The sequence below is a fragment of the Kogia breviceps genome, chromosome 1 (assembly GCF_026419965.1).
Source record: "Kogia breviceps isolate mKogBre1 chromosome 1, mKogBre1 haplotype 1, whole genome shotgun sequence".
Taxonomy (NCBI): Eukaryota; Metazoa; Chordata; class Mammalia; order Artiodactyla; family Physeteridae; genus Kogia; species Kogia breviceps.
In genome coordinates, this window is record NC_081310.1 from 134557903 (window position 1) to 134570109 (window position 12207).

The 12207-nt window shown below is 41.6% G+C and overlaps 1 protein-coding gene across 4 annotated transcripts in view; it reads right to left on the minus strand.

Moving 5' to 3' along the window:
- Positions 1–1957: 1957 nt before the first annotated feature.
- Positions 1958–12207, minus strand: part of AK5 (adenylate kinase 5) — a 240104-nt gene continuing 229854 nt past the window's right edge. For all 4 annotated transcript variants that reach the window (XM_059075353.2, XM_067044561.1, XM_067044548.1 and 1 more), the window contains exon 14: positions 1958–3315. In XM_059075353.2, the coding sequence (XP_058931336.1) occupies positions 3247–3315 (69 nt within the window). In that variant the 3' untranslated portion in view covers positions 1958–3246. The remainder of the gene's footprint in view (positions 3316–12207) is intronic.

The window sequence follows — 12207 nt, forward strand, 5'->3', positions numbered from 1 at the left end:
TTTCACATCTTGAAGAAAAATGGGCTTCTGTATATGATCCCAGAAAAGAAAAAAAAAAAAAAACCTTTTCCCCTACAGTTCAAGTAGCTGATTAAATGGATTTTTGAGCATGGTGTCACATAGCTCCATGAGGACAGAGACCATCCGTGTCTATCTTTATCCCTAGGGCCTGGCTCTTAGTAGATTCTCAATAAATATTTATTGGTAGTAGGACCAATGTTTTGGTTACCTTTTTCTCTAGGAAGTTAGAGAAACCACCTGTGTCTGAGTGTGTCTGGGAGTGCATCTTTGGGACCCTTAGAGGGTTTGCCTCAGGAGATCTCCTTTACAGGGCTCTGGGAGGAATAAAGGATCATTACATCCTATTTTATCTGGAGGATGTGGTTCAAACCTGGGTGGCTGAGATTTTGGTTCTCTCTGGGACCCTATTTTCTGCCATGTTTTTAGAGTGATGTAATGTTAACTAGCATGGAAATTCTGGGTCCTAGTCTCAGTTGTGGAAGTGAGACCCTCAACAAATGTTGACAAAGAACTGCCTCTTATTGAGCACTAGGAACTAGTAAATGATTTACATGTATTATTAACCTGTTTAATCAGCACAACACCTCTATGAGGTTGCTTACTATTGTGACCTCCATGGTACAGATGAGAAAACTAAGGTTCAGGGGATTTAAATGTTAGCTCTCCATAATGACTGCTATGTGTGGGCTAAGGATACAGAGCCTTGCCCTTCTGAAGCTTATATTCTAATGTCGAAGACCTGCGGTAAACAAGTAAATAAAAAATACTATGTAATTTTACGAAGACATAGATGCTGTGAAGAAAAAATAACGCTTGAAAAAAAAATGATGGACGAATCGGGACCAGCCTGCCATTTAGAGGGAATAATCAAAGAACACCTCAACAACAAGGGTAAATTTGAACAGAGACCTAAATGGAGTGAGGGAATTAGCCTTGTGGATAATCTGGAGGAAGAGGCAGAAGGATAGCAAGGGCAAGGGCCCTGATCCAGTAGAGAGCTTAGCTTGTTCAGGCAACGTTACGAGGGCCAGTGTAGCTTGAACCAAATGAGCAAGAGGAGAGTCGTAGTTGTTGAGGTGAGAGAGGGCAGAGGGCCAGATCAGGTGAGGCCTGGAATGTAGATCATTGTAAAGGAGTTTGGACTGTGTTCTGATGTCTTCTACACACAGACAAGGTCTTCTTCGAGGGGCAGAGACCTCTAAGGTCCTTTCCTGCTTTAGTGACTTCAGTGATGTCATATCAAGCCATTCAAGTCAGTCAACCTGTTTTAACAGTTCTGTAGAAGACTTGCTTTGCACCTCTAGATACTCTTCTTCCGGGCAAAGCCATTTACCCCTGCTGATCTTTTTCAAGAGGGTGGCCAACTGCAGCCATAAAAGCCATGGCTGGGCTTGTCTGCTGCCCTGCTGTCTGTCAAAGCTGTGGTGGGCATGGGCTGTTGACCAATATGTGGTATGTGTTTAAAGAATGTTAATTCCTACAAAGAGTCACTTTGCATTTTCTAGCACAACTGATAATTTTCATCCTGTAACTCTTTTTCTGATTTGCTCAAATACTCCTTGTCCTCCCCTGTAGAGAGTGTTACAACTCGGGGTAGTAATGAAGTATTTGACAACTGTGTGAGTTGTAGGAACATGCCCCTTTTTGTTAATAGAGGCGTAATTGTAACCAAAGACATTTAATTTCTTCTTTAGCAAACACTGACATTTCTGTTTAAGAATGACTGCTAGAGTAAAAGGAAATACCATGTATCACGAATTACACTGGAAGGTCTTTCTGTAATAGCTCAAAACTGGCCTATGGCCAAAATTAAAACCATATGAGCATATCATAAATCTCAACTCTTACTGTGTTTGCTTCTAATTCTGTTTGGAATAAGGCTTCAAATGCTTTCCAGAATGATGTGAGTTACAAATAAATAGAAAAAGAGTTATCCTGTGTTCCATTTACTTTATTTGTACATATCCATTTCAAGGAAAAAAAAAAGATTTTAAAAATACAGTTCTGTCCCAGAAATGGATCCTTATCTGCACAACCATTGAAGAAAAGAAAATCATGCAAAGGGAAACTATGGTCTTTTCTAGTGACTGAATGGAAGATGTAGTTATTCCAGTAGAATGTATAAGAAACTCTTATTTGGCAACTGATAGCACAAAAGAGAAACCAAACTTCACCGGTTTGATTTGAGGCAACACAATTTTACATACGGATAAAAGGTTTGCAAACCTCTGGAAAAGGCCTGTATGGAACAAATACAGCATTGGGATCTATTAAACATGGTGTACTGACATGCCCTTTCCACCCACATCAGTTTTATTACTATATTTCTTACTTGCTTAGTAACTAAATAGATAATCATTTAAAACCAAAGCCATAAGTTGACATTAGTCCAGTGAATGTGATAACAAACCACCGCATGCTTTTAAATTCTGTGTGGTCATTGGTTTTAACGTATAATTCCCCAAATGCACCACCAGGTATAGAAGAGACTAGGTTATTAGATAATTTATCCAGTTTTGTTCACTTAGCCAATACGACACTATTCCAAGTAGCCAGTATCATAGAAATGAATAGAGAAATGTTACCGGTGACTCGTCTAGATTTTACTATCTTGGAAAAGCTATACAATTTCACATATAAAAAAGCTCTTATCACATTTTTTCAAATTTAATCAAATTTCTTATGAACAATTGGTGTTGTCTCGTCCACCCAATCTCTTCAGCTCTGAGCTGGATGAGACTTGAGGAAACAGCATCCAGAGGAAGAGGTCCAGGCCTTCCCCCCATCTTAAGGGCCTTAAGCAGGTAACAAGAGATAGATCTTCAGAAGAGGAAGGAAGATGTGATGGGGCGTTAGGGATGCTAACTCCTCCCTATCTGTGGAGAGTAGAACCGAATGATCAGACTCTAGTAAGTCCTGAAGGCACAACTGACACAGATGGGCACTGCACTGCTGTTCATGTACTAATTTAGCTAAGAGATAGAAAAGTGTGCTGCTGTGAGTGCAGACAGCTGTCTGATTTAGGAAGAAAAGGCTGGATAATACCAAATACACCATGCATGATTTCCAGACACTCTCAGGTCAAGCTGGGAAGCAAACATCAATGTCAGGATTTGGAGGCGGGGGGCATACAAAAGGTTTACATGGAAACATACAGTGTTAAGGGATGAACTTTTAATATTTTTCTCTGTCTCCACTCTCCTTAACATACATGCATTTTTGCCTTCAGAAAATAGAGTCAATAGCTGTGCAGAGTTGAAGAAAAACTTCCTCTGGCGTCCCCTCTGCATTTATCTATGTTAAAAAGGAAAGAAAGAGAAAGTTAGTCTTAAGAAATGTTTGTAAATAAAGCCACTTTTAGTAATAAAAAAGATCACCTGCTTATAAGTTGCTGTGCAAAATTTTAAAACACAGGACTCCAAAATCACAGAGAAAAGAGCAGTTGTTTAAAAACTAGGTGCCTAATGAAAAAAACAAGACACTACTACACACCTATTAGAATGGGCAAAATCTAAAACACATCATCAAATACTGGTGAGGATGTGGAGCAACAGAAACTCTCTCATTCTTTGCTGACGGGAACGCAAAAGGGTCCAGTCACTTGGGAAAAGAGCTTGGCGGTTTCTTACAAATTAAACATTCTTAGCATATGATCCAGCAGCTTGTGCTCTGGTACTTACCCAAAGGAGTGGAAAACGTATGTCCACACAGAATCCTGCACACATGTTTATAGGAGCTTTATTCATGATTGCCAAAACTTGGAAGCAACCAAGATGTCCTTAGGTGAGTGGATAAATAAACTGTGGTACATCCAAACAATGGGATATTATTTAGTGCTCAAAAGAAATAGCTATCAAGCCATGAAAAGACTTGGAGGAAACTTAAATGCATATTACTAAATGAAAGAAGCCAGTCTCAAAAGGCTGCATACAATATGACGTAATGGAAAAATGGCAAAACTGTGGAGACAGTAAAAAAGGTCGAGAGCTGGGGGGAGAGAGGAATGAGTAGGTGGAACGCAGGATTTTTATGGTAGTGAAGCTATTCTGTGTGATATTATAATGGTGGATACGTGTCGCTATACATTTGTCAAAACCCATAGAATGTGCAACGCCAAGAGTGAACCCTAATGTAAACTATCAACTGAGTTGGTAATGATGTGTTGATGTAGGTTCATCAGTTATAACGAATGTGCTACTCCTGTGTGGGATATTTTTGTTTTGGGGGGTTTTTTTTGGCCACACCGCATGGCTTACAGGATCTCTGTTCCCCGACCAGGGATTGAACCAGGCCCCCTGCAGTGAAAGCTCAGAATCCTAACCTCTAGGCCACCGGGGAACTCTGTGTGGGATGTTGATAGTGGGAGAGGTTGTGTGTGTTTTGGGACACGGGGAATATGAGAACTTTACTTTGTGCTCAATTTTGCTGTGAACCTACAGCCCATCTAACAACAACAGCAAGAGCTAGGTGCTTATTGAGGTAGATAAAGTATTGTTAAAGGTCATGCAAAGGCTTTGAGTTAGTTAAAATGAGACTTCTGAGTGTTCTGGAGTGTTTGGAGCAGGGTGGGAATAGGGCAGAGGTTGGGGGATGAGAAGGATGGGTGTGGAGAAGAAAGCAAAAGTTGAGGGGCTTCCCTGGTGGCGCAGTGGTTGGGAGTCTGCCTGCCGATGCAGGGGACATGGGTTCGTGCCCCGGTCCGGGAGGATCCCCCCCCCCCCACACACACACAAAAAAAGTTGAGAACTCAACTTGCAGGTGTGCTAACTGCTAAGGGTAGAGCTCTCTTGGAGATTGTTGATATGCCAGGGCAAGGAACCAACAACAGAGGAAGTAGGAGGGAGCTGATTTCCTGGGCATGAAGGCACTACCACCCCCTCCTCTCAAAATTTCCTAACATTGTGCCAACCACTGAGATTTGTCCCACCGCACATGTAGCATCCAGAGAAAGTAGAGGCCTGGTGATCCGAATGAGACTCATGGAAGGGGCAGGGTTGTGAGCTTGCTAAAATGCAGCTTTTTCATACTTCAACTCCAGAGGTTCTCATTTGGTGAGTTTGGGCTGGGCCTTCTAATCCGTGAATTTAAAAAGTTCTACAGATGATTTTGATGTGGGACATCTCCGACCACACTTTGAGAAACTCTAGATGATTGCTTCAGTTTCTGTCTACCTTCTTTGTGCAAATGAGTTTTGATTTCACAACCCCTGGGATTCCAGAGGTAGAATGAATGCTCAAAAGGAAAAAAAAGAAAAACAAAAAAGTACACATTTAGGGACTTCCCTGGTGGTCCAGTGGGTAAGACTCCACGCTTCCAATGCAAGGGGGCCTGGGTTCAATCCTGGTCAGGGAACTAGGTCCCACATGCCACAACTAAGAGTTTGCACACCACAACAAAGATCCCGTGTGCCACAACTAAGACCCGGCACAGCCAGATTTTTTTAAAGTACACGTTTAAATATACTAGAAAATAGATAATAACGATGTTTGTAGAATCATTGTTTGTAGTAGTCCCAAACCGGAAAAATTGCAAATGTCCATCAGCAGTAGATGGTTAAATAAATTGTGGCATAGTCATATAATGGAACACTATAGTGATGGAAAAAAACAAACAAACTACAGCTACATCCAGCAACATGGATTAATCTCACAAGGTTGAGGGAAAGAAGTTGAAAAAATATGCATTCAGTATGATTCAATTTATATGAAGTTCAAAAATGAGCAAAGCTAAATTATATCGATTAAGGGTTCATACACAGATGATAAAACCACAGTGAACCAGGGATATAATTATCATAAAAGTCAGGATGGTGGTTACTTCCTGGGGAGAAGAAGGGAGATTTGATTGGGAGGGAGAGACATGTGGCAGAACTTCTGTGATTGTCCGCTGTTTCTTGACCTGCATGGTGACTACACGGTGTTCATTTTATAATTCTTCAGATTTTACATATAACTTTTATGCATTCCTGTATGTATGCTGTATCTCACAACAAGGAAAAAATAAAACCTAAAAACATTTTTTCAGCTTCTCCCCCTCTTCCCCATAAACATATCATACTTGATCCTTACAGGAGGGTTAAAGAGCACCCTGCAGTTGGCTTGTCTCCCTGGCCTGCGGCTCTCTATCTGGGGGGCAGGAACTTTGCTGTTTTCTGTCCCTCATAGCACCTTGCTTGTTTGCTTTACCTCTTCTTCCTTTCCCTTTCAACCAACAAACATCTTCTGGGTGCCAACAATATATTACATGCCGGAGAAACCACGGCGAAATGGACACAATGGTCCTGCTCTCAAGGAGCTCACAGCTCAAGGGTAGAGACAAACCACAGGAATTCACACTGTTGTCAGGTAAGCACAGGAGCTCGGGATAAAGGGATACTTTACACAATCTTGGGAGGGCAGGAAGCTTCCTGAGGAATGTTGTCATCTCATCATCATTAAAAATAATACACTTTACTACTAATGAAGCATAAGTGCTCTTTTTTTTCACTTCCACCCTTGCTTTACTTTCTCCCTTCCTTTTCTCCCCTCCCTCCTGCCCTCTCTTAATCCCGTCCATCCCTCCATCCCTGCTTGGCTCGCTCCCTCACTCCCTCACTCCTTCCTGGGCTCCCTCGCTCTATCACACCCTCCCTTTTCTGCTCCTCTCTCATTCCCTCTCCTCTCACTTGCTCCCTTCTTCCAACCCCTGCTCCACCCTCCCCTCCTCCCTAGCACAAGTGCTTTTAAACAAACAGGTAATTCTAACAATGATCTTAGGAGACAGGTATTGTGATCCCCATTTCACAGTTGATGAAACTCAGGTCCTGAAAGATGAATTAAATTTCCCAAGGTCATACAGCTAAAGCAGGTGTCAGACACCTGGTTCAAACCCAGGTCTCTGACTCCAAAGTCCTTGTACTTGTTGACTACATCCTTGTAGATTACATCCACCAGTTCAAAATAGCTGGATGGTTGAATTTAGTGCGAGTAGCAAGGAGTGAAGCTGGAATAATAAAAAGAGATTGACTATAAAGAGGCTAATAGACTATTATATAAGAATAATGGGGAGTCGGGTAATGGTTTTTAAGGAATAGGTTGACATAATCAAACAGAAACATTAAAAATGTTTGATAGGGCTTCCCTGGTGGCGCAGAGGTTGAGAATCTGCCTGCCAATGCAGGGGACACGGGTTCGTGCCCCGGTCCGGGAAGATCCCACATGCCGCGGAGCAGCTGGGCCCGTGAGCCATGGCCGCTGAGCCTGCGTGTCCGGACCCTGTGCTCCGCAGCGGGAGAGGCCACAACAGTGAGAGGCCCACGTACCGCAAAAAAAAAAAAAAAAAAAAAAAAGTTCGATAAATATTTAATTGAAAGGAAAGAATGTTTGAAGTATATGGCAAAGAGCACTGTATTAGGAGAGATGATGCCTGGTATTGTCCTTGGTGAACTTCAGGACCTGGACTGGCCATTGATCCTCCTGGAGTCTCACCTTCCCCCTCTAGTATATGAAAAGACTGAACTAGGACTTGATAACTTCCAGGTTTGGTTCCAGCTCTGGTTTGCAATGCTATTCCAAATCTAAGTTCACATTTTAGTGGGGATGAGGCTCCTACTGGTAGGCATCAATTTCCTAGGATTGTTCAGCCTAGTTTGGTGTTGCCAGGTAGGCTGAGTCTAGAGGAATAGAGATGTATTTGAAGGTAATAAAGAAGAATGAGAGCCTTCCCTATGGAGAGAACAGACAGAGGTCTGAAAGCACCTGAATTTTTCAGGGAACAGTGGATCATTCCTTGAGGATACAGCAAAAACAGCTCGGTTGAGGGGAGAAGAAGGGGAGGAGGCTAGAAGAATAGGTTGGGATGAGCTTGCATCTCCGTAGATTTTCCCGTTCTGGACATTTTATATAAATGGCATCACACTATTTGCAGCCTTTTGTGACTGGTATCTTTCACTTAGCCTAACGTTTTTCAGGCTCATCCACACTCTGTCCTCTGCCACTGCCCACTGCCCTGCTGAGCAGTCACCTGACCTCACCTTTTCAAATCCTAGAAGGAGGGAAGAGAGGAAGAGGCTGTGAACTCAATTTCCTGCCGCCTCTCAGAGAGGGTGGGTGAGAAGAGGTAAATCCACAAGCACTAGGCTTATTATTTACACGATCCATGATCATATCAGTGGGAGATGCATCAGATGCACAAAGACTCACTACAACCTTTTGGTACATCTTATAAGTTCTCTGTCCTGGTGTCCAATGCTTTGTCCTTGGCAGAAACACTTCCCAAAATTCACTCCAGATTTTCTCCAGAAGAGGAAGCTAATTAGACTATGGATTGACCCCAAGTCACCTTCTATTTCATGTGCATGTAAGTATTCTCATTATAATATAATTACCTAATCCAGGGACACCTGGGACTTTCAGCTTGGTTACAGCCTCTACTTCATTTGGACAAACCCCAGCTAGTTCTGGGACCTCTCTGGTCCTTACAGGGTGGTCAGTATTTTTCAGCTTCCTCTTTATTTATCTATTCTCCATAATTTTTTTAAAAAAATATTTATTTATTTATTTATTATTTTTGGCTGCATCGGGTCTTAGTTATGGCACGCGGGATCTTACATTGTGGCACACCAGCTCTTCCATGAGATGCGCAGGCTTCTCTCTAGTTGTGGCCCATGGGCTCCAGAGTGCACAGGCTCAGTAGTTGCAACAGGTAGTAGTTGCACACGTGGCGCATGGGTTCTCCAGTTGTGGCGCTCTGGCTGCAGAGCACGTGGGCTCTGTAGCTGTGGCACACGGGCTCTCTAGTTGTGGTGCACAGGCTCAGTAGTTGTGGTGTGTGGGCTTAATTGCGCTGTGGCATGTGGGATCTAGGGATGGAACCTGAGTTCCCTGCATTGGCAGGTGGATTCTTAACCACTGGACCACCAGGGAAGTCCCCTCTCCATAATTTCTTGTTGAACTCTAGTTACTTGCATTTAACTGACTTAACATGTTCCCTATTTTACTAACTAGCCCTGATTCGTTTCCCTCCTCCAACCCATTTCTTCTCTAACCAATACTACCCCACACTCTTAACCTTATATGCTTTTCTAAATTTGTCGTCCTTCCAAAGGAAACCCACGCCTATATTTCCCACATTCTTATCGCATATCTAATAATCATCATGTCTCTTTTAACACTGATAAATTATTAGTACAAAAAAATTCTTTTAAAAGAACACTGATTACATCTTCTCTATTTTTCTCCATTTTTTTTACTGATTATCTGTTCTTTCAATGTAATGCTAGTGTCACATTCACATAATCTGGTTTACTGTTATCTAGAATTTCTTCTAGACTGTGACGAAAACACATTTGTTCATTACAACAACCTTTCTTTCCATTGTTACCTCTCCCTGCTTATCATCGTAATGAACTAATGGCTCTTTCAACATCTTCAACTGGTTGCAATTCATTGTGATGTTCAACTTTTCACTTCTTGGCCAGATATAAGCCACCACTATCCCAAATATCTGCATGGCCAGCTCTGTGAGGACAAGGCCATTACTCAGCATTTGTTTCCTCAGAGATTGGCTCTAGATAGGTATCTAGAAAGTATCCTCTAGATATCCAGTGATCCCACTCCTGGGCATATATTTGGAGAAAACTATAATTTGAAAAGATACATGCACCCCAATGTTCACAGCAGCATTATTTATAATAGTCAAGACATGGAAGCAACCTAAGTGTCCATTGACAGATGAATGGATAAAGAAGATGTACGTATATACAATGGAATATTACTCCACCATTAAGAAGAGTGAAATAAAGCCATTTGCAGCAACATGGATGGACCTAGAGATTATCATACTAAGTGAAGTAAGTCAGAAAGAGAAACAAATATATCGCTTATATGTGGAATCTAAAAAAAATGATGCAAATAAACTTATTTACAAAACAGAAATAGACTCATAGACATAGAAAATAAATTTATGGCTACCAAAGGGGAAAGGCATGGGGGAGGGATAAATTAGGAGTTTGGGATTAAAATATACACACTACCTTATGTAAAGTAGATAACCAAGGACTTCACTGGTGGTCCAGTGGTTAAGAATCCATCTTGCAATGCAGGGGACCCCGGTTCGATCCCTGGTCGGGGAACTAAGATCCCACATGCCGTGGGGCACCTAAGCCCTCATGCTGCAACTACTGAGCCCAGGTGTCACAACTAGAGAGCCTGAGTGCCACAACTAGAGAGAAGTGCATGCACCGCAATGAAGAGCCCGCGTGCTGCAACTAAGACCCAAAGCAGCCAATAAATAAATATTTTTTTTAAATGAGAAAAATAAAATAGATAATAAGGACCTACTGTATAGCACAGGGAACTATACTCAATATCTTGTAATAACCTATAATGGAAAAGAATCTAAAAAATGAATATAAATAGGTATGTATAACAATCACTTTGCTGTACACCTGAAACTAGCACAACATCGTAAATCAACTATATTTCAATTAAAATAAAAGTACCATCATTTTCCCATTCCTTCTTCCCTTTTCTCACAGAAACAGGCTATTGTAGGAGCAGAAACACACTCTTGGAGCCCATTTTCTGACCCACTATCTGGACTTCATAAAAAGATATGGATTCTCTCTTGTAAAGGCTGGGCAACTTGGTTTCAGAAATAAGGGCTAATGAGCACAAGCATCTGAAGGACGACACTTGATACTTCCTGACGGCTGAGACTGGGAGGCAGAAGGCTTTGCCCGGGGGTCTTGTCAGTCAGGCCAAGGCTAATGTTTGGGGGGAGCTGCAAGCTGGGCTGAAGGAGTGAGTCATGCCCCGGAGCTTTAGCTGGGCCATCTCCCGCTTCTATTTCCTTCCAAAACCTCCCTCTCTATTTTGCTTTGTGGCTTAAATCCAGGCCTTTATTTATCTAATTAAATAAAAGAAAGCTGCTCATTGCCATCCAGAGTCACGTGCTGTGGTGTGTGCCTCTGTGGAGCCCAAGGACATGAGGAGATTTCAAGACAGAATCAAATAATCAGACGTTCTAGATGGAAAAAGCAGCCTTTGACTTGGGGGAGTGGGAAATATATGAAGTTAATCTGAGACCCTCATTAGGCCCAAGAAGCAGAATTCTGAGAACAAAAATTGAGAGGCCATGAGATAACATCTTTTTTCTTATAGAAGCACTGTGTGTGTGGGGGGGTGTGGGGGGAGGTATAGACTGGATTTTTATGGAGCAAAAGAGAGCCCAACTGAACTGAGTGGGATCAAAGCCCTCTATCTCCTCTCCAGATTTCTCTCCTTTAGTTCTTCAGAGATGACCTGATTATTTCCTGAATCTCATCTAATTCCCACATGGGGAATATTTTAAGAGAACAACAAGTGGCTTTTATATTTTCATATGTAACTGTGGAACTCATAGGAAATGGAAAAGAACCAACTTCCTAAGTGCTTTCTAAGCTACAGGAAATATTCGCGGTGCTTACAACTTTAGCAAATTTAAATGAGCTCAAAAGGTGCTAATGTTTAGTTCTTGATGAACAAGCAGTTAAGAATCCTGTGTAATTAGCATACTAACTGTACAGTGTGAAGAGAACTTCCTCAGCAATTGTGCAAACTCAAAAATAAGGTGTCCTCCACATATGGTAAGTTTTCACCCCGTAATCAATGTGATAATATTAATTTACAGCAACCCTCTTTTCCCATGAAGAGTAAAAGTAAGCTTCATGATCTTTTCCCAAAGGATCTCCAATTCTGAATCAGCAGAGTCAGAATGTATGAGGTTTTAATATATTTAATTTAATTGAAAACCAGGTGAGTGGATTTGCTTCTGACTTGAAGAATTTATCACTTTTGGTCTGAGACTTGATATAAAATCCTGCAGTAAGTGATATCCTGATCAATATACAAAAGATTTTTTAAATAAACTAAAGGCAAGTGAACAGGAAATATGATTAAATTTCTGAGGTTTCACCTGACTTCTGGAAGGAAAAGTAGAGCAGTCAGAGATAGTATTTCTGCCCAGCCATCAGCAGAACAGATTGCAAATTAGGAAAGTAGTTACACCACCTTGGGAATTGCACGTTTTTTCTACTCTTTAGTTCTATGAATTTATGAACTGTAAAATAGTTGGCTGGGACATATACCCTGAGAAAACCATAATTCAAAAAGTGTCATGTACCACAATGTTCATTGCAGCTCCATTTACAATAGCCAGGACATGGAA